The sequence below is a fragment of the Rhinoderma darwinii genome, chromosome 2 (assembly GCF_050947455.1).
Source record: "Rhinoderma darwinii isolate aRhiDar2 chromosome 2, aRhiDar2.hap1, whole genome shotgun sequence".
In the NCBI taxonomy this organism is placed as follows: Eukaryota; Metazoa; Chordata; class Amphibia; order Anura; family Rhinodermatidae; genus Rhinoderma; species Rhinoderma darwinii.
Window position 1 is genome coordinate 187,821,574 of NC_134688.1, and position 27,798 is coordinate 187,849,371.

At 42.9% G+C, this 27,798-nt stretch overlaps 1 protein-coding gene across 3 annotated transcripts in view; it reads right to left on the bottom strand.

The window, feature by feature from the left end:
* Positions 1-928: 928 nt before the first annotated feature.
* The window catches only part of MGAT4A (alpha-1,3-mannosyl-glycoprotein 4-beta-N-acetylglucosaminyltransferase A), a 75,170-nt gene continuing 48,300 nt past the window's right edge, over positions 929-27,798 (bottom strand). For all 3 annotated transcript variants that reach the window (XM_075852619.1, XM_075852620.1, XM_075852618.1), the window contains 8 exons: positions 26,203-26,317; positions 25,247-25,377; positions 23,860-23,967; positions 15,468-15,661; positions 11,346-11,424; positions 9,506-9,572; positions 4,198-4,310; positions 929-3,656 (listed from right to left, as the gene is read on the bottom strand). In XM_075852619.1, coding sequence (XP_075708734.1) covers positions 3,627-3,656; positions 4,198-4,310; positions 9,506-9,572; positions 11,346-11,424; positions 15,468-15,661; positions 23,860-23,967; positions 25,247-25,377; positions 26,203-26,317 — 837 coding nt within the window. In that variant the 3' untranslated portion in view covers positions 929-3,626. The remainder of the gene's footprint in view (positions 3,657-4,197; positions 4,311-9,505; positions 9,573-11,345; positions 11,425-15,467; positions 15,662-23,859; positions 23,968-25,246; positions 25,378-26,202; positions 26,318-27,798) is intronic.

Sequence of the window (27,798 nt, forward strand, 5' to 3'; positions counted from 1 at the left end):
AAAAACGGTCCGGGTGTCGGCTGCATTTGCCAGCCAGACCGTGGTACAGGTGAACGGGGGTCCTGTCATCATAGAAATTTATGATGCTAGGAGTCTCTGCCTCCCACGGAACTGCTGTTCCATACTGCATAATTTTGTTCATTACGAAACAGCATTTCAGTGGGAAGGCAGGGACTCCTAGCATCAAAAAGTGTCTATGATGGCAGGCGTCCTGTTCACCTGTACCGCCGGCGAGCCAGGAAATCCATCCGGCACACGAACCCTTTTTCACGGCCCGAACTTGGTCGTGTGCAAAGGTGTAATATCTTGAGAAAGACTCACACTAGGGTTGAAACGTTGATTTTTATTATGGTGGAATAAAAGTTTTCTTCACTATTTTGATATCCTGAGATGTATGTGCTGCGGTTTTTTTTATTTTTTTATGGCCAAATAGTAGTGCTCCTGCTACACAGAATTATCCATCATGTTTTTCCAGAAACTCTGTAGTGTCCATAAAATAGTTTTAACCCCATAGTAAAACAAATACAAACATATTGATTTCAGTATATCTACCTCCGTGGTCCTGCACTTATTTAATCGGAGCCAAGGTTCCTGAAAATGTTTGCGTTAAATTGAAAAAAATTCCCAGCAGCGTGTTCTATTTTCAAGAACAAAGTCTTTATATAAGGGTCAGAATAATATACCATGAAATATTGTACACTGCTGGCTGCCACAGGAAAATATACAGAAAATGGGATTTCAAAATACATTAAACAAAAAAAATTATATTGAATCTGCATAGCAAAATAGAAGAACTCATCGCTTAAAACAGCAGCCAATAACAAAGCGCCTTAAGTGTTGTTAACCCTCCCCCCAATGAATTAGAGATCTCATTTGTAGGCACTTTTTTCGCACGTCTTAAGTTCAATAACTTTACAAGTGAGCAATATTGCAAATAATACAAAACACTTTATTCGTTCCGTTTTCTATTAGGTAACACTTTATGTCAACATTTAGGATGCATACTGTGTGTAATAGGAAAAAAAATAACGGCATGTTAACAAAAGGGGTTGTCTGAGAGTTGAATTTTTATTATGCCCACTTTTATTTAAAGAAAAAAAATATATTTGTTAAAAAAAAAAAAAAAGGATCATTTCTATGGCCCCAAGGGAACTCAGCGCCAATGTATGCAAACATTGCGGAGTCACTCATATCTGTACATGCCCCTTGCTATCCGTGCAAAGTATAAGACGCCCGCACATTACACAGAGAAGATTTTTTTTTTTTTGCTGCGGTTTAGGATTTCCCAGCTCCAGCCATGGCACGTACCATACATTGCACAACAGCACTAAATTCAGTGGGCGGCGAAGGCAGGGGGTTAAACAAACATCACATTGAAAAGCATAATATTCTTCAAGAACAAGAGGACACAAAATATATATCCCAGAGAAACCCTTTAACGTTCCAGAACGTAACTGTCCGTGTACAGGCCACTTGACCAACTGCTCGAGATGGGCCGTGCTAATCTTAACAAACCGATAGTGTGTACCAGGGCAATAATCCAATATGAATGCAACTGAAGGCATTTATTATGTTATAGCCTTGAGGGCAATTTTAATGGCGATGGTGTATTGAACGGCACCTTCCTTATAGTGAATGTCCACTCTTGAACAGTTTGTTCATTCAATCAAAATAAGGTCTATAAATAGGTGCTTATTTAATATTTTTTATAAGACTTCATTTTTCTGATACAGAGCTCCAAACAGTCGATCGCTAGGATATGCATTGCTTACTGATCGATGGGGCTCCAACCTCTAGGACCCCCCCAATGATAGCTAGAACAAAGGGACTCCATCGCTCTGTGGCATTCACTTGAATGGAGCAGAGTTGCTATTCTCTGTACAGCAGCTGGACGTGAGTGGCGCTGTGCAGAGAAAATGCCAAAGGGAGATCAGTCCTTTTGTTCTGGCGATCAGTAAAGTCCTTGTGGTCAGAATCCCAGCTTTGCAGTAGTCTTTTGGCATCAAACGGTTGTCTAGGCAAACAGACAACCCATTCTCCCAGTCATGTCTCCCGCCATCTGCCTAGAGATGTGGTGGCAACATTATTGGAGGAACCCTATAAATTAAAAAGGACCTGCGAAATGTACTGTATATGACATAAATTGAACTCATTAATAAAACATTATGCAGTAACTCTTGAGCCTCCCTAGTGATGGCTATAGCTAGAACGGTATTATACAACTCTAGATCTGTGTAAAGGGAAGCAAATGATTTGGAACTCTGAGCTTCAGCCCCTATAAATATATAACAAAATAAAAATAAATAGTAAAAGATGGACATTCCCTTTTAGGCACACATAGGTAATGTCTATTATATATCAGAAATTCTGCCAACAGTCCTAAATGATTAAGGTTTTCATTGTCTTACATGGGTTGATTTTTATTAATTGCTGATCATTTATGCATTTCCATAAAATATTAAATAAATACAATAGTTTGCCATTGCTCTGAAACATTCAACATAAACAAGCAGATTATCCCTATAACACAATCGGACTGGCCAACTATCTCACACCTATAGCCACCTTTGGATGAGAAATTATTTCCTTATGAAGATAGGACAGGCTGTAACTTCTGTCTTGTTGGGTTTCACTTTGACTTCGATTCCCCTTAGTTCAAGCTTGAGCCTTTTGTCATCACTAATAAAACCACACGGTTACGTAAAACTTAAGTTGTGGGATTCAGCAGGACACTGATGGCCTTGAACTGGGCTCAGCAAGCTGAACATAACCTTGTTGGTGTAAACTATGTTCACTATCTACCAATGAAGACTTTACCCCCCTCTCAATGTATACTTGGCATTGCATATTACAAGAAAGGGGAGCAGAATACAGTTTATTCTCCATCACATGGAATTACTGAAACATCTTAAAAAGAGGACAATCTTAAAAAAAACGTAAGAGGATTTAAAAACAGGGTTACTACCAGTCAAAGCCAGCTTGTTTCTTCCCCCTATATGATAAACGTGTACATCATACAGTATATATACAGACCAATGTGACAACTAAGAGTAAGAAATCTATCATTAAACACTGTACAGCACCACAAATGTGTCCTTTTAGATCAGAAATATATTAGCTGGTTGTGTGTATATATTTTATATAGATTCATATATTTTCATTATAGATTTTTGTCCCGGATTATCTACAAAATACACATATTAGTAAAACAAAATAGATTTCTTTTAATTACATCCCTCCCATTGTCTGTGATATGTTATAACAGTATTGTTCATTCAGTATTTGTATAAGAGAACCCACATGTCACATCCTTATATTGCATTGGACAAGCCATAGTCTAGAGACATATCAATTTGGGGTGGTCTCTAAAGCTTTCCTATGGAATACGCATGGTAACTATGTATCCTTTGAAGAACAGACACTGTATAATAGTTTGGAGTATTGAGATTTTTTTCCAATGAGAAGAATACATACAATCTTCTATCTACAGTAGGTTACACAGAGGTAGAATTGAAAAGAAATAAAATGAAGGTGCATGCAAATGTATTTAACAGGCAGTGATGATAGTGGGGTGTCAGTTCACCAATGGCAGTTCTTGAATAGGTTCTTCTATCGAAATATTTGTATCAGTCTGTTGGTACCTTTTTTATGTGGATCTGGGGAGGAAAAAAAAAGCAACAGAAAAAGAATTTAAAAAAAAGTGCAAACATGTAAGAAAACAACCTTGGCTGTAGCTTCAAGGTAATAGAAAAACAACATGTACATCTGCTGCTTCTCCCAAAATGCATACTATGGGTGACTGTTTCACTTTTCCAATTCTTGAAGAATCAATGATTCGCTCCAATTCTGTGCTGATTTAAGAGCAAGTCTACACTTTGTAACAAATTTTGTATTGATTTAATGCATCTAAAATAAAAAAAACTTTGCAAATAGGCCAGATATTAATTATATATATATATATATATACACATACATATATACACACACACACATATATATATATATATATATATATATATAAACACACACACTCATTATTTTATGTGTGGTTTTTTTCTTTCTATTAGGGGCAACTTACCAACCTTTCTATGCCAGTTTCTGTGGCACTTTTGGGGGAAAGGGGGTATGGCTAACAAAGCTGACCGATCCTTTTTAAGAATCCCCCCCCCCCCCGACATATTTTGCACTGGTACTTACCTCATTAAGGATAATCCAAACCGCGGAATTCTGTATAACTGAAAGTCGGAATGCTGAAACAGGATTTAGCCCATGATCTACAGGTCCTTCTGCAACTCCATCTTCAAAGTTTCCTTACGTAAAATTACAGAAACATAAGTGTCTCAAGCATTTTGGTTTAGGATAACTTTTCAAAACGGATGAATTTAATTTGTTTGTTTAATTGCCCAAACCCCCTGAAAACACCACAGTTCCCATGTAGATAGTGCTGCAATGACCCTGTAGATAGTGCCACAGTGCCCACTGTGGATAGTGCCCACATATAAAGTGACAGCGCCATAAACTTCAACCTCTTATGAAGAGATCGCCCAGTTATATTAAAGATAGCAAGGAAGTGTTAAAAACAATGGACAAACTAAAATGGGAAAGCAATTTCAGTTGGGTAACCGGTGACATCACAGCACTGTATTCCTCAATTCCACATGAAAAAGCCACTATAGCTCTTAAGAATCAATTCAACAAATATACTTATTACAAAGAGGAACTGCAGGAATACATTATTGATGTCACGAATTACCTTTTGAAACATAATTATTTTCTGTTTAATGATAATTTCTATCTTCAGTGTTTGGGTTACTCGATGGGGGGCAAAATCTTCACCTTCCCTAGCAAATATCTATGTCTCCTGGTGAGAGGAATATTTTATTTACACCAATTTGAATCCATATAATACGAATATCTATTATTACAGTCTTTACATGGATGACATTTAGATAATTTGGTCTGGATCTATTACATTGATACGTGAATTCGTAAATTATATAAACAATAATAATAACAAATTGTTTTTCACATTCGATACAGATTCCGTAATCTCATTTCTAGACCGCTCACTCACAGGAAATCAGCTACAGGCGTGTATACATAGTAATCTATATATTGAAAACCCACATTAGGGAACTATCTTGCAGTGCACATCCCAAACATGTGATTGACAATCTAACAATAGGCGAATACATACGAGCTAAAAGAACATGTACCCAACATCACGATTTTTTGAGAGAATGCAAGATAATAGACATAAGATTAAAAGCACGAGGCTATTCCACGTCCAATCTTAATCGAGCAAACAAAATTGAAAATGCAAAATCAAGATATGAATATTTATACTCCAAGAAGAGAAGCATTGACAGGGAAATACTGTAAAAAGAAGATGATTTGCTCAACTCCTTTTAGTGCGGATTACAAACCGATAGTGTCTATAGTGAAATGATATCTTCCTATATTGGATAGAGACCCCACACTGAAGGATATTATGAAAACTGGCTGTAATTTCATAGCCAGGCACTCGGTCACAATAGGTAACTTAATTTCACCTAGTGTTTTCCCTAAAAATACTTCCAACAAAACGACATGGCTCAGTAGCACTGGCTCACACAAATGCGGTTGCACGAGATGCGCCATGTGTGCGGTTATGCAAAACAGTACTAATGTAGTTTATTTTTCTAACAGCGCTTTTTACAATTAAATCATTCATTAACTGCAACACTACCCATATAATATACATCATCTATTGCAAAAATGTAATTTACAATATGTAGGCTGCACTACTAGAACATTTAAAAAGCGAATTGCCGAACATGTAGCGGACACAAAAAAATCTCAATAAATCGAATGGATCAGGAGCGGCTAAGCACTTCATAGAGACCCACCATCATAATATGGGATCGTTTTATGTCTGTGGGTTAGAAAGAGTTTTTAAGCCAAAAAGGAGAGGGGATTGGAGGAAACTACTCCTCAACAGAGAAGCACTGTGGATTTTGAAGTTGGACACAAGTTTTCCAAGAGGAATGAACTTTAGGAATGATTTAATGAGCGTCTGAACAAGGTAGATAGCTTAGGTGGGATGTTAGGGGACAGAGTGAAGGGAGCACAATGTTCTCATTGATGTGGGATTCCATAAATGAGGGACAATACGTGCCAGTATGTACCACACCCTGTGATTCCAGCGTTCGCTGAAAGGGAATAGGGAGACCTGGCTTTGCAGAAAAGCCAGGCCAAAGCCCTGATCTAGACCCGACTGCAGGAAGAACAGGATCCTAGGTATGGAACACAACAAGGGACGGAAACTACACAATCTTAAATAGGCCTTTCACATATGGTGGTACACCTTGGCCAATTGAGGCTTCCGGGCCCTTAACTTTGCCTGAACGACAGTTTCAGAAAGTCTGTGGGGTCTCCAAACCTCGGTTTCAACAGCCACACCATTCACCGAAGCAAAGGAAAAGTAGGGTGTAACAGCGGACCTTGGGAAAAGAGGATGTGTTGCTGCGGAAGACGCCATGGGCCGTAGTAAATGACGAGGTTGGCTTACCAGGCCTGTCGAGGCCAGTTTGGGGCCACAAGGATGGCTAGCATGCTGTCGTCTTGACCTGCTTGAGAACTCTGGGCAGTAGCAGACAGGGAGGGAAGGGATCCTGAGCCCTGGCCACGCATGCTGGAACCTTGTGGTTGAGACGGGATGCAAAGACGTTGACATCTGGAGTGCCCCATTTCCAGCAGATCTTGAGGAAAATCTCGACACGAAGCAACATTCTGCCTAATCCAGCTTTCTCTGCGTGAGAAAGTCTTCAGCCAATATGTCCAGAGCCAGCGCAGGGACCACTAACACAGCTGGGATGGGATGCGATTCTTCGCCCAGTGGCGTATTCGAGGAGACACCCTCATTGTCACTCTGCTCCTGGTCCAGTCCTGATGGTTCATGGTGCTGCCGAAGAGTTATCGGTCTGGACCCTGAAGAAGTGGAGTCCAATGGCAGAGTTGTAGGAAGATGGCCGTCAATTCCAGAAGATTGATCAGCAGCAGAGCTTCTTCTTTCGACTACGTGCCCTGAACCGTGTGAATGCCGAACACCGCCCACCAGCCAGAAATGCTGCATCCGTCGAGATGATCAGCCAATGGAGCAGGAAAGACTGGCCATGAATGATGGCTGGGGAGGTATCCCACCAGTGTAACTCCTGAGGAACCCATAGGGGCAGGAGGATCAACTTGTCCAGGGAATCCTGAGATTTGTCCCCACATGCGAATATCGTCCCCTGGAGAGGCCTCATATAGAATTGGGCATAAGGACTGGCCTTGAAAGGCCTGAAGGGGAGTCACCCTCGGCTTGTATGGCACTGATGTGGTCCACCAGGAGGAGAACTACAGCCGTCCTAGTGTTGAAATCATACCAAGACTCTTCATGCGCTGGGCTGGCATAAGAAACAGCGTCTCTCTGTTAGTGATCCATCCGACTCTGTTCAAGATGTTCAGGGTAATCCTGAGACTAAATAATGTCCTCTCTGGTAATAGCCTTTACCAAGAGGTCATCCAGGTAAGGGATAACAAACTCCCCTGGCACAGGGAAGCACCATGAGAGTCACCAGGACCTTAATGAAGATCCAGGGAGCAGTAACAGGGCCGAACGGAAGGTCGATAAACTGAAAAGGTTGAGAACCAACAGCGAAGTAAAAGGAAATGCTTGTCGGCCCTTGCAATAGGTATGTGGTGGCAGGCATCGCAGATGTTGACGGAGGAAAGGTATCTGTCCTGTTCTATTGAGGCGACCACTGACCACAGGGATTGCATCCGGAACCTTCAGGCTAGTACAAAGCAACTAAATTTCTTAAAGTCCAAGACATATCCATCCATTTAGGCTACCGAGAAGAGGGTTAAGTAGAATCTTTGGAAACATTCTGACTGTGCAAGGTGGAGGATCACTTCCTGAAGGAGATAAGAGCGAACAGCCTGGAAAAAAGCAGAAGCGCATTCTGGGGCCTCGAGGAGGGTTGACCGAAAGAGCCGACCTGGGGGAAGGATCAGGAAAGCTATCTTGTCAACACCACCTCTTGAACCCAGGCATCGGCCACTTGAGAAAGCTATATCAGTCCAATAGGAAAGACGTTGTCCCACCACAAGTGAAAAGACACCTTAAGGCAGAAGATGTTTTGTAAGTGGAAGATTTCTGGGGCCTAGGGAAGCAACGCCAGAAGGGCTTAGGCTTGAAGGATGGACGTCCGCATTCTGTGAGATGTTTAGTCCTCTTCTCTGACTTCTGAGAGGAGAAGTTACAAAAGGAACGAATCCTCTGAGAACGTAAAGAAGGCTGTTCGCATCGAGGATGGTTCTGAGGTTGGAGGAAACTCTTGCCGTCCATGGCCTCAGAAAGAAGTTCATCCAGGCATTTACCAAAGAATCTACCCCCAGCAATAGGAATGCCAGTAATGGCCTTCTTAGAAGCAGAGTCCGCTACCAAGTATTTAAACCAAACTTAGTAGTGTAACGCCATAGCGAATTAGCGGTCACTCTGGCAGTGAAACGGGCAGACTCTAGGGAGGCCTCACATAAGAACTTATGGATAAGCTAGTAGGCCAGATGAATCAGGTCCTACTGCAAAGCTCCTTCTAAAATACCCTGGTGAAGCGGTTTAGCTCAGGCTCTACTAACCTAAGAAGAGGCGAATGCTGGGCAGGGGGTAGAAACTGATGCCACAAAAGCGGATTTAGCTAGAGAATCCAATCGCTTATCGAGAAAATCACAATGAGGAACCGGCATCTGACACTGGTAGTATGATGCTTTTGGACAAAGTCGAATCCACTGGCAAGACAGCCCATTTGGAAACCAAATCCTCCTTAAAGGAGAAGAGCATATCTGTCCTCTTGGAGGAGGCCAAGCGCCTATCAGGGTGCCTCCATTCCTTGGAGAGGAGTTCCTCAAACTCGCTGTAGTTTTGGAAAAGCAGAGGCTGGTGTTGCAAACGGCAAAAAGACACCCATCCCTAAGAGGGGAAGTCATCCTAAACATGTAAGGTGTCCCTGAGAGCACATATCAAGTCCTGCATAGCAGCTGCCAATTTAGTGTCTTGTTCTGACAGATTGTAGTTTTTTTTTTGTTTTTTTTAACCATCACTTTTAAATGTGGAATGCGGACACCACAGTATTTGCATTACATTTACATTCACATTCATATTCCCAATGGCCAGAGCTTCTATAAAAGGAGGAAAGTTTGAGGCCGCACAATGGTGATGTGACTGATTAATATGTAACACCAACACTAGCCAGCACACAACTTAAAAAGGAACTAAGATTTGGCACCAGAAATTTATGGCAGCCACTTGTCTCGATACCTCCATAAAAATAAAATACCCGTTTGGCTGAAGAACAAATGCATATTAAATAGCGAGTCAATGACTATTTCTATGGACACCTTATAAGTATTACTAGCAAGTAAATGCTTGCAATGTGAACTGATATTAATTAAGCAGTTCAAAGACATTGAAACAGGATCTTACCTATTCTGAAGAACCCATCTGAAAGGTGCTTGTCTTTGGTTTCCTTCCTTAAATCCAAAATATCTTTCTAAAAAGAAGAAGCATTGTGTCAATCCTCATTATCATGATAAATGCATCTCTTTTATTAGACAGTCATTTTATTCGATGGAAACGATAAGATGTCCATAAAGGGAACATAATTGAACACTAAACATAATTCAGCTCCCAAAACCAGAGATCGGGGGTAGCAGCTGAGAGACATCTCCTCACAATGCTCCTCCTGAATATGCTTTTCAGTTGGGTGACACACATAATATAGTCCAGTGCTGTATTCACAACTCTACTGGAAACAGTCAGTGTGTACAGGGCTGGAGAAAAAGGAAAGAACTAGCGCTGCATAGATTGAGTGTGTTCGGTAAATAGGAACAGCTGCTCAACGGTTAAACAGGCTCACCTTATTGTGTTGGGCTGATATATAGGTACAACACTATATTTAGCCATGTAGGGTTTGAGGATGCTGCTGATGCCAGTTTCCACTTTCCAGATGATGCCAACTCAACTAGGAGTTTTCTTGAAGTGTGCAGGATAAATCCAAAATGGACTCCTTGACCAGGGTAAAAAGCAGTCAATACTCCCCAGCAAACCTCTCTGATACAAAAGGATGTTCTGATTATTTAAAAAGTTTATTATTCTTGTCTCAAACAGGACAACGCATGACATGCCCTATCGACCTGAAGAAGGGGTCCATTGTACTCCAGAACGCGTTGTCCTGTTTGTAGACAAGAATAAAATACCTTTTAAATTATCTAAATGTCCTTTTGTGTCAGAGAGCTTCCCGCCAGAGGAGTGCCTCCTTTTTATCCTGGACCAGGAGTATAGTTTGGATTTATCCTACACATTAATGGAAACCGTCAATAGTCTTAATAGAGTTATTTCTTTTAATGCCATATTAGTGTATAGTGCCTTGTGTAGACTACATTTCAGCTCTGAAACATGAAGAATTGTAAATGCAGCTCTGCACTAACAGTCTCTAATGTATTTACAAAGTTGCTCAACTTTTTATTCATATTTATTCTAAAGTAAACTGCGTAATATGGTTTTCAAGTCAACATACAATTCAATGATTAATAAACAATGTAATTCTAAATTAATGTAGTCACATCAAAAGGGGTTTTCTGGGTTCTAAAAATTTTGGGGTTAAAATAAATAAGCAAAAGAAGAAGGACTTGGGCCCCATGCACACGAGCGTAAAACCGTGGACCGTACCACAGTTTTACGGACCCATTCGGTTCTATTGGTTGCGGGCACCTTTCCGTAGTGCTAAAGATGGGTGTCGGTGCCGTAGAACCATGGCGGAAATTATGTAGCATGTCCGTTTTTTCGTGTTTTACGGGCCATGCTCCTATACTTTGTATAGGAGCACAGCCCGAAAATGTGGACGGCCGTCAGCAGCCGGCCGTGCCCGCAATCGTAGGCTGTGATTACGGGCACGGTTGTGTGCATGGGGCCTTATTCCTTCTCCTGGTGATCCAGCATTGACGCTCCTGTGGCAGTCCCGGTGATTGGTCACATGCTACATGCATATAAACAATCAGAGGGCTCAGTGCTGACAAATCGTATTTCTGGCATAACACAAGAAATACAACACATGAATGCCGAGTCCTCTGATTGGCTGCAGAGGTCACATGCAACGTGCATGTTAACGACTACCAGGAGTGCCGCGGGAGCGTCAGTTAGTGACAGTCAGGAGAAAGGATAGGTAAGTACTGCTTCTTTTACTTATTTATCTCATTTACAGCCGTTAAAAACAAATTTTCTCCACTAATATATCTCCACTAACTTTTACATACAGTTACTATACCTGGTAAGGTAAAACCTCCACAGTTGTGTTTGTTAACAAGTCTCCAGGATGTTCAGGGTTTCCACTGCGGAAAAGATACCTAAAAAAATCAATGAATAATCTTAGCAAATTGTATACCACTGGAGAAAACCGCACACAATTAATTGTGTAAACAGGTTCTTAAAAAGTTTTTCTCGAGAACTGTACAGTCAACAGCTCTCCAAACTCTGTGCAAATACTAAAGGGTTTTCCTTACCAGAATAGTTTATTGTCAATTGGATCAATAGGGGTCACAGCATTCATACACTGATCCTGAGAACTGTGCAGTCTCAGCAGTCCCTATCAATAATGAAAGACTGCCCATGTTCAGCTTTGCTCAATGACTAAACTCAGCCTGCTCTCAGGAATAGTGGTCAGATCTCAAGTGATCAATATTTTATGACATATCCCATCAAAAGAACTTAACGCATTGTATACATATAGTGGAAAAAACCCTCTCAATGACAGAAAACGACAGCATGTCAAAGTAGTAAAGGTTCTTTGTCCATGCAAGAAAAAGCTGGATGGTGCACATTTTTTGCAACACGGGGGCAATCAAATCTCAGCAGTAAAACAATTACACAGGTTTTTTTTTTACAGCATACACCGATCACCATAAATGATGCTATAAATGTTTTATGCAGGCTGTTACGGTTGTGACAATATCAAAAATTGGTATATTATTTTATGTTTTGAGACTTATATTTAATAAAATGTATTTATTGCAAAAAATATGCATGTGTGTGTTTCTTTACTGTTATTTTTTTAACATCTTTTTTTTTCAATTAATTTAACTTACTTTTTATTTCTTTTTAATCCCAAAGGGAGAATTTAAAATTTTGATTTAGATTTTTTTTTTACTTTAATGTACTGCCATATATCTATATGCCAGTACATTAGCCTTTGTACTGATAGTATACAGGCAGCTTTTAGGGCATACCTAAGTATGCCCTAACAGGAAATATGGTCAGATAGCCCTGGGTTCCTTTAACGGACCCTGGGCTGTCTATCCTTATAAGATATGTCCCTCAATCGCGTCACAGGGATTCCCTTTAAGTGGTTGTTTTATGAAGACAACCCATTTTCAAAAACAAGCCGGCTAATCGTCATGTGTCCGGCTTCTTTCCTCCCCGGCAATCGGTTATTGCCAAGGGAAGTTGCGGCTGCTGCAGAGGGAATGTAGCATTACATACCGGCCATTCAAGTGAATGACCATTGATGTAATGCAACATAGAGAGCTGCAACCCCTATAAAGATATATTATAAATTATTAACCCCTTCACGACAGCCATACAGCTATATACGTTCCAACTGCCGATGCCCCGTGCAAGTGTCATGCATATCAGTGCTGCACTCTGTCTGCCGGGGCTTTGAGAACCCCGGAATACACCCCCCTGTAAACAGCACCACACACAACTCCCCTGTAGATAGCGCCACCTAAGCTCCCTCTAGGAGCGGAATCTCCAGTCGGAGAGCTCTGGCCAGGGATTCCGCTACTAGAGGGAGCCCCAGACGTCTCTCCATCCCCCCTGTAGGTAGTACCACCCCCCTACATATAGCATCACCCCTACTGTAGATCGCAACGACCCCCATGTAGATAGTGCCATCCACCTGCATATAGCGTCAACCCTCATGTAGATAACACCACCTAGGAGTTGAATTTCTGGTCAGATCGCTCTGGCCGGGGATGCCGTTCCTAGATGGAGCCCCTATGTCAATGTCCATATATGGACAGAGACATCAGGGGCTCCCTCTAGGAGCGGGATCTCCGGCCAGAGCCCTCTGACCGGACATTCCGCTCCTAGAGGGAGCTTAGGTGGTGCCATCTACAGTGGGGGGGGGGGGGGGGGGTCTGGCCAAAATACAGGGGAAACTGACACTATCTACAGTGGGCATAATGTGGGCACTGGTACTTTCTACAGTGGGCGATCTGGCACTATCTACAGGGGTATTGCGGCACTATCTACATGGGCACTGTGGTGTTTTCAGGGGTTTGAGACAAAAAAAAAAACACCTAACGAATAAAGTTAATCCATTTTATTTTATTTTTTAACGGCCATAAGAGACGGATGGCAAATGGCGGTTAAAAATGGTCAGATGGCCGGAAAATGGATTCAAATTTCGTGACACGCTGATGCAAAACAGCCATGATAAACGGACAGTCGATCAGTTTTTAAGTGCCTTTCACGTCGTGTTAATATAGTCTTAAAGCCCTCTTCACTCACCCCTCACAACGATCCAGGGTGACGGAGAGAGAAGACTACTAATTGTTACAGAGCTGCAACAGCGTATACACACATCATACGCATATACACAAATAGAGAGTAGCAGCACTCTGTAGCAAATGTAGTTAGCCATCGCACGGTCTTATGTTACTAGTACATCAATAAGGATTTACATATTTCATCTCCGATTGGTGAGTGGCCCTGAAATCCCAATCCTGGCACAAATTGTTGTATTTTTGATTAAGCGTCAATCAAGTAAATATATGCTTGTTGTAATGTCTGTTTATGTTTTTATTACTATACAAGTGTCACTAAGGGCCTGTTCACATCACTGTTCGCTTTCTGTTCCGAGATTCCGTCTGAGGTTTCAGTCGGGTCAACCCCGCAACGGAAAGTGAAACTGAAACCACAGCTTCCGTTTCCATCACCACTGATATCAATGGTGACTGAAACATTGCTAATGGTTTCCGTTCGTCACCATTCCGGCAGGTTTACGTTTTTCAGACGGAATCAATAGCGCAGTCGACTCCGCTATTAATTCCGTCGTTAAGACGGAAACCTGCCGGAATGGTGACGAACGGAAACCATTAGCAATGTTTCCGTCACCATTGATATCAGTGGTGATGGAAACGGAAGCTGTGGTTTCAGTTTCACTTTCCGTTGCGGGGTTGACCCGACTGAAACCTCAGACGGAACCCCAGAACGGAAAGCGAATGGTGATGTGAACAGGCCCTTACATGTACTCACCCTTATTACAATTGATGAATTCTCTGTATTATGTATACTTTTGTAATTTATATATGAACAATGCTATAATGATTACTACCTATGTAAACGAGACACATGCTTTAAATACCACTTATGTTAATGTATCACCATGCTTGAGAAATGTAGGATTTCGTCTATATATATATATATATATATATATATATATATATATATAAATAAATAATCTAGATATTTATATAGAACAAAAAAAAGTGGATTTTTTTTAACATTTTTAGTGATTTGCCTGTTCATAATAAAAACCATGGAATTAATTAAACGAATCTAGAAAATGTAAGCCGCATACTTCTTATAAAAAAAAAAAACAAAGTAATAATATTTGTGATATTCAAAGTAATTGTAAAGATATTATCGTTTAAAGTTCATATCAAAAATGGAAAAATTTGACCTGGACACAGGGGCATTAATGACCCTTGGTCCTGAAAGGGTTAATCAGCACAGAATATTGGACCTAAAAACGAGAGGTGTACAACTATCTTAAACGGACATTTCATAAGTGTCAGACGGCTATTATCTAAATTTATATGGTCAGCTAAAATTACAAATGCAATAGAGATATGTACGTTTGTGTAGCGGTAACCATGAGAACCAGAATGAAAATATCTATTGTTCACACTGCGTTTCGGGAACTGCAAGACCATGCAAAATGGAAATAAGGTAACAAGTCCCTATTTAATCCACTGAAATTATACAGGAATCCATTAAAAAAAAAAAAAGAAGTCATTGGCCATAGGTCACCGTGAAAAATAGCTTTCCAAATTAACTTCAACAAAAATACTTCTTATCATTTGCTTTATCCAAAACACATTCTTTGTCTTTTACAAGTACATTTGAAAAAAAAAAAACAGACAGGACAACACATTTTCAGTGTCTAGCTCCAGCCTTCATGTACTATACAAATTTACGTTGAACACTTGCAGAAAATACAGTTTAAAATAAATCACAGACCTGGGGTCTGGAATTATCGTTATTATATGGATATGCTTGTGTGAATGAGGCCTTAGATGCAGGATACATAAATATTAGATACAATAGAATGCAATAAACATAAATAGATGCTATTGCTGAGTAGTAGTCCATTAAAGCTACTAACCTTTCCACATGCACCGGCTTATCAAACTTGAACAGAACATAGTCTCCAGCAATTGGGGTGATGGCCCAGAAGAAGTCCTCCCCCAAGTATGTCTTTTCTAGAGTGTGACCTTGATATACTTTTAAAGATGTTGAAACTTCAGCTGGAGGATTCACATGAATTTTATGTAATAATGGTTTTAAGAAGTCTTTATCCTAAAGGAAAAGCAGAAATAGTCATACATGTAGCGCTTATATTCAGGATAGCAGACATGGAATTTACATGGCATTTCAGAAGTCAACACACAACGAATAGAAAAATGTATTTATAAAATCTGCCCATCGCAACAAATCAGTGCTCTGCTTTCACTTCTAAAATCATTGCGTGATTTGTTGCTATGGGCAGTTTTTGTGTTAAGCCCTATAATAAATGCTGCCTACTAATACAACTAGTCCTGCAAAAAACAAGTCCTCATATATGCATGTAAATGGAAAAATGTAAACGTTGTGGCTGAAAAATTCCCTGCTTCAAGGCCAAAATTGACTGCGTCCTTAACCCCTTAAACCCTAGTACAGGCTCTGCTCCGGGACTCTGTGGAATTCACGGACATCGCTGCCCATATGTGGACAGTGTGTCAGGGTCTTCCCCAGTGCGGAGTCCCGGGCAGAGCGCTAGTATCGGCTCTGCTCCGGGACTCTGGGGAAGCCTCTGACATCGCTGTCCATACATCGACAATGATGTCAGGGGCTTTCCCAGAGCAGGAGTCCCAGTGATGTCAGGAGCACAGCTGGAGTCCCAGGAAGAGCCTACTAGCGCTCTGCCTGGGACTCCAGCTCTGGGGTTGCCCCTGACATCTCTGTCCATATATGGACAGTGATGTCAGGAGCAGAGCTGGAATCCCAGGCAGAGTGCCAGAAGCGGCTCTGCTCTGGGACTCCAGCTCTGGGCAAGCCCCTGACATCACTGTGGCAGAATGTACAGGGGGCACTGTGGCCTTCTCTACAGGGGGCACTGTGGCCTTCTCTACAGGGGGCACTGTGGCCTTCTCTACAGGGGGCACTGTGGCCTTCTCTACAGGGGGCACTGTGGCCTTCTCTACAGGGGGCACTGTGGCCTTCTCTACAGGGGGCACTGTGGCCTTCTCTACAGGGGGCACTGTGGCCTTCTCTACAGGGGGCACTGTGGCCTTCTCTACAGAGGGCACTGTGGCCTTCTCTACAGAGGGCACTGTGGCCTTCTCTACAGAGGGCACTGTGGCCTTCTCTACAGAGGGCACTGTGGCCTTATCTACAGAGGGCACTGTGGCCTTATCTACAGAGGGCACTGTGGCCTTATCTACAGAGGGCACTGTGGCCTTATCTACAGAGGGCACTGTGGCCTTATCTACAGAGGGCACTGTGGCCTTATCTACAGAGGGCACTGTGGCCTTATCTACAGAGGGCACTGTGGCCTTATCTAGGGGTGTGCGGCAGCATCCACAGAGGGCACTGCGGCAGCATCCACAGAGGGCACTGCGGCAGCATCCACAGAGGGCACTGCGGCAGCATCCACAGAGGGCACTGCGGCAGCATCCACAGAGGGCACTGCGGCAGCATCCACAGAGGGCACTGCGGCAGCATCCACAGAGGGCACTGCGGCAGCATCCACAGAGGGCACTGCGGCACTATCTAAAAAGGGGCTGCCCAATCTTGACATGTGTGCTAACTGAGCCGCCGGACTGCATTTAGCGACACTTAAACTGGAAAGCTGGATTGTTGAAATAAGCACGTGGAGAAAGATCTCAAATTTTAAACCTAGCGGTATTATTATAGTAATGTAGTATTGTAGTAATGCGGTATTATTATAGTAATGTAGTAATGCAGTATTATTATTATAGTAATGTAGTATTATAGCAGTTCAAATACTTAATTGATTAACAATAATTTTGTATTGTATCAAATTTGAAAGTAATGCGGCCCGTCAACTTCCCATTTTTTCTATATGCGGCCCACTTACCCGGCCGAGTTTGAGACCCCTGATCTAGAGGTATAGTGAGCATTTTGACCGGAGACATACACCCCATAAACTGTAATGTGGGTTCTCACGGGTATGGCAATGTGGCTGTTATCAACTGCCTGGGCACGGAGCAGGGCTCAGAGGGGAAGGATGAGGGTCATAAGCTCTGCGGAGTGCAACAGTGTAAGTAAAACTGGGGTAGATTAAAAATCAAGGGATGTATAATACATTTTAAAACACTCTTTCATACAGAGCCTTAGTTTTTCGGGACACGTGTCACATTGATATATTGTGCTCTTCCTTATCCCCCTCTTGTAGCAGACTTTGCACCTCTTGATTTTTTTCCTTCTTGCCAGTTTGGGGAACTTCTCCTGGAAAGTGTTTCCCTGGTATGATGCGTATGGCCTCGCTTCCAGAAGTACTGGGTGCCCCCCCTTCTTGGTCCCAAACGATTAGGTTCTTGATAACCACCTCTTGAAATTCCAGGAAAGTTCCCATCTGGCCTGCACATCGACGTAGCACGTACGTATTGTACAATGCCATCTGTATGATGTGCACGGCCAGCTTCTTGTACCACACCGCATGGCGCTGTAGGGCTTCAGGACTTGATCTGACAAGTCCAGCCCTCCCATGTACCTATTGTAGTCCAGGATGCAGTCTGGTTTGGGGGTCTCTGTACTGGTACCTTGTACAGGTACATGGGTACTGGTGGGGCCATGTATTGTTGTCAATACAAGGACATCCCTCTTGTCCTTGTACTCGACACACCATATGTTGCTGCTAGAATGTGCCCTGCTCTCACCCCTTCTTGTTTGCCCAAGCAGAGTATTAGGGAGGCCACTCAGATTTCTCCTAGCAGTGCCGCATGCCGCAGTACTTCTGGAAGCGAAGCACTTGAAGAGTGGGACGCTGGTATAAAAATTATCCAGGTAGAGGTGGTAACCCTGGTCCAGCAGTGGGTGCACCAAATCCCACACAATTTTTGCATTAACTCCCAGTAAGGGGGTCATTCTGGGGGCTGAATACTGGAGTCCTTTCCTTTATATATCCTAAATTTGTAGGTATACCCTGATGCACTCTCGCACAGCTTATACAGCTTCATGCCATACCTTGCCCTCTTACCCGGCAGGTACTGGCGGAATTAAAATGTACGAAGGACTCCTCAATATAAATAATATTCTCAGGAGTGTATGCTTGGGAAAACCGGGCACTGGAACGGTCTAATAGGGGTCTCCGTTTATACAAACGGTCAAAACTGGGGTCATCTCGGGGTGGGCACTGCTCATTATCAGTATAAGTATAAGTATTGCCTAATTTTTTATTTTTTTTTAGGTTCCAGTTCAGTTCTGAAGTTGCTTTGAGGGGCCTATATATTAGAAACCCCCATCAAACACCCCATTTTAGAAACTAAACCCCTCAAAGTATTCACAACAGCATTTAGAAAGTTTATGAACCCTTTAGGTGTTTCACGGGAATTTAGAGCAAAGTAGAGGTGAAATTTACTTTTTTTTTTTTTGTCAGAAAATCCTTTTTATACCATTTTTTTCTACAACACGGAAGGTTTTACCAGAGAAACACAACTCAATACTTATTGCCCAGATTCTGTCGTTTGTGAGAAATATCCCACATGTGGCCCTAGTGCAGTAATGGACTGAAGCACCGGCCTCCGAAGCAAAAGAGCACCTAGTGGATTTTGAGGCCTCCTTTTTATTAGGTACCATGTTCAGTTTGAAGAGGTCTTGTGGTGCCAAAACAGTGGAAACCCCCCAAAAGTGACCCCATTTTGGAAACTAGACCCCTTGAGGAATTCATTGTAGTTTTCATGGGGTGCATGCGGCTTTTTGATCAGTTTTTATTCTATTTTTAAGTGGCGTGGTGACTAAAAAACAGCAATTCTACTATTGTTTTTTTAGTCTATTTTTTTTTTTTAGAGTTCACCGTGCGCTATAAATACATATTCACTTTATTCTGCGGGGCGATACGATTACGGCGATACCATATGTTTTATAGTTTTTTTTAGGTCTTATGGCGTTTGCACAATAGAATACTTTTTTGTAAAAAATCATTTACTTTTTGTGTTGCCATATTCTAAGAGCCAGAACTTTTTTATTTTTCCATCAAGAAAGCCGTGCGAGGACTTATTTTTTGCGTAACGAACTGCAATTTTCGATCAGTACCATTTTTAGGTACATACTTTATGATCTCTTTTTATTCCATTTTTTGGGAGGTGAAGTGACCACAGAATTGTGATTCTTGTACAGATTATTATTTTCTTTTACACCGTTCACCGCACGGGATAAATAACAAAATAATTTTGTAGTTCAGGCCGTTACGAACGCGGTGATACCAATTATGTATAGTTTATTTGTTTTTATTAATAATAAAGGACTGATAAGGGAAAACGGGGGATTTTTACTTCTAAAACGTTTATTTTCTTATTTTTACACATCTTTTTTTAATTTTATTACTTTGTCCCACTAGGGGACTTGAGGGCAGGAGGCCCTGATCGCTATTCTAATACACTGCACTACATGCGTAGTGCCGTGGATTAGAGCTGTCAGCTACTCACTGACAGCAAGCATAGTGGGTCCTGACTTTGTCAGGACCCACTAGGCTTCCGTCGATGGCATAGCCGGACGCCATTGTTAGGTGTCCGGTTGCCAGTCACCATCGCCGGCCGCAAACGTGTAGCAGGCTGGCGATGTTAGCTTAACCCCTAAAAAGCCGCAAATCGCTAATGAACGCGGCTTTTAAGAGGTTAATCAGCGGGGACACAGCGATCTGTCCCCGCTACAGGAGCTGCGGCAACTGCTGTACGCGACAGCAGCTGCCACAGCTTATGTATGCGTCGGGAAGATGGCCGAAATGGCCGTTACTCCCGCGAGTACGTCACTGAGCTTTAAAGCGGTTAAAGGGGTTGTCCAGTCCCTAAAAATTGATGGCCTATCCTCAGCATAGGCCATCAATAGCTGATGGGATGGGGTCTGACTCCCAGGACCCTCGTCGATCAGTGAGTGTTGAGCTTGTATGATCGCTGCTTCCCCTTCATTTCTACTTGAATACCCAGGTATTGCAGCCTTCTTCTCCCATTTAAGTGAATTGGAGAAGACGACCGCAATACCTGTGAATCGCCGCTACATGTGTCGGCGATTCACAGTGAGCAAGTAGAAATGAAGGAGAAGCAGCGCTCGTACGAGTGCTGCGACCCCTTCAAAACAGCTGATCGGTGGGGGTCTCGGGAGTCAGATCCCGACCCATCAGCTATTGATGGCCTCTCCTGAGGAGAGGCCATCAATTTTTAGGGACTGGACAACCCCTTTAAGGGGATAAAAACAAAAAAAAATCCTCACAACTCAAGACTAGAAAGAATGGAGATTAGAAAACAAAATCAACCATCTTCCAAATCTACAGGCTCATTAGCGCCAAGTACCCAAAGCTATAATACTGTACACCTACTCTGCAAGTATCTAAGTCAAATTAGTGATGCTGGTTATTACACAACTATTGTCAAACAAAACGTACACAGAAATAAATCTTGCTAGTATATCACTAGCCAAAAGTCACCAGCAAGCTGAATCTTCTGTTACGAAGCGCTATCCCAAACATTAGCTGCTGTTTAGAAAAAAAAAAATCATTTTACAAGATGAGACTCGCAATTGATAAATAACTTAAACGACTTGTTTGACTTTAAAAACTTTAGTCGATTTTTCAGATTGTATTTTGGATCTTACTTATGTACCTGAATGCTGTATGACGTGAACAGCTGATAACTACTTGGACTAGTCACAATTTTGCCTGCTAGTTACATCCAAATTATAGTTCCAATCAGGGCCGCCATCAGGAATTTCAGGGACCCATACAGCTACATTTTCTGGGCCCCCCTACCGTGGCACCGCCTGTTAACGGTACTCCGTCCAGCACCATATCATGCTACCCAGGACCGCCATCAGGGGCCCGGCCAAACCTAATTGAAAGGGGGGCACGGCAACTGTCGTGACTTGCCTTTGGTAGAAAAAAAACAGGCCCCTGCAATGGGGCCCGTTTTTTTCACCAAAAGAATGTTGTGAGCTGCGCGCCCCCCCCCCTCTCGTCATGGGGGCCGTCAAACACCGATCGCGCGCACCCGCAAACTCCCTCGCGCGCGCACTTGCGAGTGTCCACGCACCCGCGACCGCCCGCGCGCGCACCCTCGGCCACCTGGAAGCGCGCACTGAATTTTGAGGCAGATTTTGACCTGCCCACACTATCTTGCCGCGTTTTTTGCCTCGTGGCGATTGAGGACAGCAGACAAAAAACGCAGCGAAAAATGCATTTTCTGCCTCCCATTGATTTCGATGGGAGGTCAGAGGCGGAACCGCGGCAAGAAAGGATGTGCTGCTTTTTCTTTTTTCCGCGACTTACTCCCATTGATTTCAGATTAAATCAATGGGAGGCGGTTTTGGAAGTTGTTTGGTGCTGATTCTGACGCAGTGTCCGAGTCAATATCAAGGCCCAAAGACTCTGTGAACTGGGCCTTATTGTTAGGGCTTATTCAGACGAACGTGGAATACATCCGTGCAACGTGTGTGATTTTCACGCGCCTCGCACGGACCTATGTTACTCTATGGGGCCGTGCAGACTGTCAGTGATTTTCACGCAGTGTGTGTCCGCTGCGTAAAACTCACGACATGTCCTATATTTGTGCGCTGTTCGCGCATCACGCACCCATTGAAGTCAATGGGTGGGTGAAAATCACACCCAGCACTTCCGCAGCAGTATAAACTATGAATGAAAGGAGAAAAGCACCACGTGCTACAAACAGTGTCATAATGATGGCGGCTGCACGAAAATCACGCCGCCATCATTATGACACACTCTTTGTATGTTTGTAAACAGAAAAGCACGTGGTGCTTTTCTGTTTTCATTCAGTTTATACTGCTGCGGAAGTGCTGGGCGTGATTTTCACCCACCCATTGACATCAATGGGTGCGTGATGCGCGAACAGCGCACAAATATAGGACATGTCGTGAGTTTTACGCAGCGGACACACACTGCGTGAAAATCACTGACAGTCTGCACGGCCCCATAGACTAACATAGGTCCGTGCGAGGCGCGTGAAAATCACACGCATTGCACGGACGTATTACACGTTCGTCTGAATAAGCCCTAACAATAAGGCCCAGTTCACAGAGTTTTTGGGCCTTGATATTGACTCGGACACTGCGTCAGAATCAGCACCAAACAACTTCCAAAACCGCCTCCCATTGATTTAATCTGAAATGAATGGGAGTAAGTCGCGGAAAAAAAGAAAAAGCAGCACGTCCTTTCTTGCCGCGGTTCCGCCTCTGACCTCCCATCGAAATCAATGGGAGGCAGAAAATGCATTTTTCGCTGCGTTTTTTTGTCTGCTGTCCTCAATCGCCGCGGGCAAAAAACGCAGCAAAAAAACGCGGCAACATAGTGTGAGCAGGTCAAAATCTGCCTCAAAATTCTTTAAGGAATTTTGAGGCAGATTTTTTTTCTGCCTGCAAAATACTCTGTGTGAACAGGGCCATACTTAAACAGCACTTGGAGACACTTTACTCACTGTGTCAGAAGAGCTGCTGGCTCCCACTCGATGTCTTCGGTCCAGATGTCCAGTCCTTCACCTCCAGCCAGGCTCCAGTTAAGTTGTGTCCATGGGGTGTCGCGAGGGCGCACGCCCGGGGTGTCGCGAGGGCGCACGCCCGGGGTGTCGCGAGGGCGCACGCCCGGGGTGTCGCGAGGGCGCACGCCCGGGGTGTCGCGAGGGCGCACGCCCGGGGTGTCGCGAGGGCGCACGCCCGGGGTGTCGCGAGGGCGCACGCCCGGGGTGTCGCGAGGGCGCACGCCCGGGGTGTCGCGAGGGCGCACGCCCGGGGTGTCGCGAGGGCGCACGCCCGGGGTGTCGCGAGGGCGCACGCCCGGGGTGTCGCGAGGGCGCACGCCCGGGGTGTCGCGAGGGCGCACGCCCGGGGTGTCGCGAGGGCGCACGCCCGGGGTGTCGCGAGGGCGCACGCCCGGGGTGTCGCGAGGGCGCACGCCCGGGGTGTAGCGAGGGCGCACGCCCGGGGTGTCGCGAGGGCGCACGCCCGGGGTGTCGCGAGGGCGCAGTTTGCGGTGCGCGCCATCGGTCGCGCGCGCAGGCGGGCGGTATTTGACGGCCTCCATGACGAGAGGGGGGGGGGCCCGCAGCTCACGACATTCTTTTGGTGAAAAAAACTGGCCCGTTGTTTTCTACCAAAGGCAAGTCGCGGCAGTTGCCGGGCCCCCCTTTCAATTAGGCTTGGCCGGGCCCCTCACATCAGTAACCCCAAATACCCCCCCTGATGGCGGCCCTGGTTCCAATACAAGATTTATTGAGCTGCTGAGAAATTTTAGTATATGAAATAATTCTGTATAAAACGGGTCTTTCACGTACTGTGAGTTTTTGTATTTTCCCTGCTAATGAGGAGTGCAGACCAACGTGCTGGAAGAGGGAAGGTTTAAACCGGATTCGAAGATTGGATTTCTGCCGGTCACAATGTTTCTAAGAATAAATAAATAAAAAAGTAAGTACAATTATAGACACAAATTATTACTTCACATGTTTCCCAAATTTAAGAAAAAAACCATGATATGCAAAATAAGAGCGATTCCAATATTCAATAAGTATCAATGTAATTTAGAACACAGATAAAAAATAATCTGAAGTTATAATCCCAGGGCTTCAGGAAGTGGAGATATCATTGTTTACATGGTTACTAAACTAAAAGGATGATTTAGCTTTTCCTGTGCCTACAAATCTGACATAAAGGATGTGATTACCATTGAATTTCCCAAAATAGTGACTGCAGGATGAAAAAACAACTATTCCTGAATCGTATCCCTACAGAGTCAAGGAGAGAAATCAATTGGTGATCACATACATTTTTACATATCAATTTTGCAGGCAAAGTGATTGCTGAATCAGCTCTTCAATGCAATAAAATTGCTTACAGCAGCTACATGGACCCCATTAAAGAGGATTTTAGGGGAAAGGCAAATTGTGTTTAAAGGCTATGGAAACCTTTGGTGACACTTTGTATTTTAGAAAAGTGCTTATCATCAGAATATACATAAAGTTATTAAATTTGCTTTGTTTCAGCACTGCAGCTCCTATGCATCAACTGTACATAGAAGCTGCAGAACGCCACTGTAAGCTGAATCTATCAGTGAGCTAGACTGACAGCTTGGACGACAGCGGTTCTGGTGTACCTCTGACACATAATATAACCCTAATACTGATCAAATCTATTCCTCAATATATGTTTTTAACATAGTTGTAAAGTACGACACCAAACATTTGTATTTGCATTAAATTTGTCAAAGCTTTCATGGTGGAGAAATTGATAATGGCACACTCCTAGAAAGAACTCAATTATTTTGTTTTCTTAAAGGGTAACTAAACGTTCAGAAAACTTCTGACATGTCATAGTGATCGGTGGGGACATGTCAGAAGTTTTCTGAAAGTTTAGTTACCCTTTAAAGAAAAAAATATGCAGAAAAATATCTATGACTCATTTCCTGCAATGTCTTCATATATTTGACCTGCTGGTCCAGGCAGCAGTTGATGCTCTGTTTAATATGCAACTATGTCACAGATTTGCACTGTACAAGGAATATAATCCATATAGTAGACCAAGGAGGAGTATGTTCTGTCTACAGCAAAGATAGATGCCTACTGTCAATGTGATGTTAGGCCCATGTTTGATGCTTATGTCTGTACTGATACCAGTAGAGGTGATACACACTGCTAATTTGTCGTAAAAACAGCACACAAAACTTACTGCATCTTTTTCTGGGTTACAGACTTTTACCCATAATATGTGGTCCAGGAGCCAGTCAATAGGCTTCTCTTTGTAGAACATAAAGATGAACTCGACAATAAGTGTGATATCAGGAGCTTGAAACATTTTTCCTGCAATAATAAAACAAAACCAGTAGTATTACCTATACACTAAACAGAGCAAAATTAAACCCTAAGTAGCACGTGGCAATGTCACGCAACGTCATGTATGGGGATTATTACAGCATATGCGAAGATACCTTGCATTAGCCATAAATAGAAGTAAGGTTTGTGCCAGTGTTTCTCAACTATAGTACTCCCAGCAGGTCATATTTTAGGAATTTTCTTATTACACATGTGAATTAGGGTCAATTGCATTAAAACTTGCCAGAGTTCTGCTACAAATGTGATGTAATGAGTATACTCGATGAGTGAAGTTCTTTACAATGTTTTAGCACAGGGTCTAGATCTATTTATGTAGAGTGGCAGGCAAAGTAACAAAGTCTGCTGTAATATTCCTTTAATGTGAAAGCCTCAAATGCGACATGTTGGCGGGGGGTGGGTAAAATTTCTGTAAATCACAATGTTGGTGGTTCAGCTCTCACAGACTGAGGCCTCATGCACACGATCGTAGTTTAAATCCGCAATAACGGACCCGTAATTGTGGATAAAATACAAGAACATTTCTATTGGCCACAGATACCTACCCGTATATGTACGGGCAGTAGAAATGAGACGCAGAAAATAGGACATATCATATTTTTTACATTTACGGATCGTGCTCCTATACTTCTTACTATGAGCATGGTCCGCAAATGCGGATGACAGTCCGCGGCCTGTCCGTGCAGAATTTACGGACCGTAAATACTGCACGGTCGTGTGCATTAGGTCTTAAGCTCACGCTATTATCTGTACAGCATACTGTGTGTCCATAATTCAATGTTAACGTTTCCTCACCAATGAATCCCAACTGAGAAAACTCCAGTATCATCCATTCTTCATTAGACAGTTGAAGTGCAAAGTTCTTTATCGTACTGAAGTAATTTTGCTTGGCAACAATATCATCTTCAAGCTGTAAAGATACAAGACATTATTCTCACTATTTATTCAGTGAAATGAATATTAATACATTGATATGTGTAAGCGAACCGGTTCCCTATGATGAAATATGACAATTATCTGTTACATCACCCAAAACATAACAATTTCTCAATTACTATCATTTAAAAACATTCTGTGTCTAGATATTGCTGTTACACACGTGTTTGATTCTCTCTCAGAACGCCCATCTAATATATCCATGTGCCGGCGGACACACATGCCCATAGCTCAGTCCCACCACCCGGATCCTCTTGTACACAGGCTGTGGAGCAATTCCTGCTATTGTGCTGGCTGTCAAGAGTTGGCAGATTAGATGAATGTCCGGTGACAAAATCAAAAGACACCAGGGGGCGCCATACCAAGAATGCAACAGAAATATCAATACACAAGAACATTTTTGTTATGATTTCGAATAAAAATGTTTAATTTTTAATTATTTAGGGTGCGACACTCATTTTAAACAATTAAGGGGTTTTCCCGAGTGCCCCATAAAATTCACTGGCTGCAGGAAATGCTCTAAAAGAACAAATGGACCTTACTCGCCTAATAGTCCCCCTCCCGCGCTGCTGTGCCTGTGGTTCCCGACACTTGCTTACCTAGGTGCAGCAGTGACGTGCCAGTGAATTTTATGTGGAACTCCGGAAACTATTCAGGGGATTATTATGCAGCGCCGTAAAAACACTAGCCCCCCTTACAGGGAAAATATGTAGTGTAAAGATAAATAAATCACGTCCCCCCCCACACCCAAAGTTAAAGCACAAGAAAAAAAAAGGGAAAAAAATAAAATAAATTATATTAACCATTTGCGGACCACTGAACGTCTTAAAATCTCCGGCTGGTGAACACATATAACTCTGCAGGGACGTTTCTGAACAATACAAATTGCATACGTTATTAAATAGATCTCTTAGACTTGATGAAGCTGGTGTACTCACTTCACCCATTACTTAAATCCATGAAAGACTGGTAGTATAATTCGTTCTTAAAGTGTACCTATACTTTCATAAAACTTTTGACATGTCATAGTGACGTCAGAAATTTTGATCAGCGGAGGTAAAAAAACTGAGACCCCCACCGATGGCTAAAATAAGCAACAGAAGAGCTGAAGTGAGAGTTGTGCCACTTCATTTCTGATCGGCTGTTTGGCTTTCCTCGGAAAGCCGATAAAGCGGTGAACGGACTCATATACTTTCTATTGAGCCTGTACACGGTTTGTGCGGCTTTCCGAGGAAAACAGAGTAGAGCCGAACAGAAACTATGTGGCACAGTGCTCACCTAAGCGCTTCTGCACTATGACATGTCAAAAGTTTTATGCAAGTATAGGTACACTTTAAAGTTTTCCTGCCGGATATTAAAATGAACATTTTATGAGACTAAGTATATGCATGATGTAATCCCAATCTCCTCCCCCCCCCCCCACCTAGAGCTGACAAACTCCTATCAGTGTCCCTC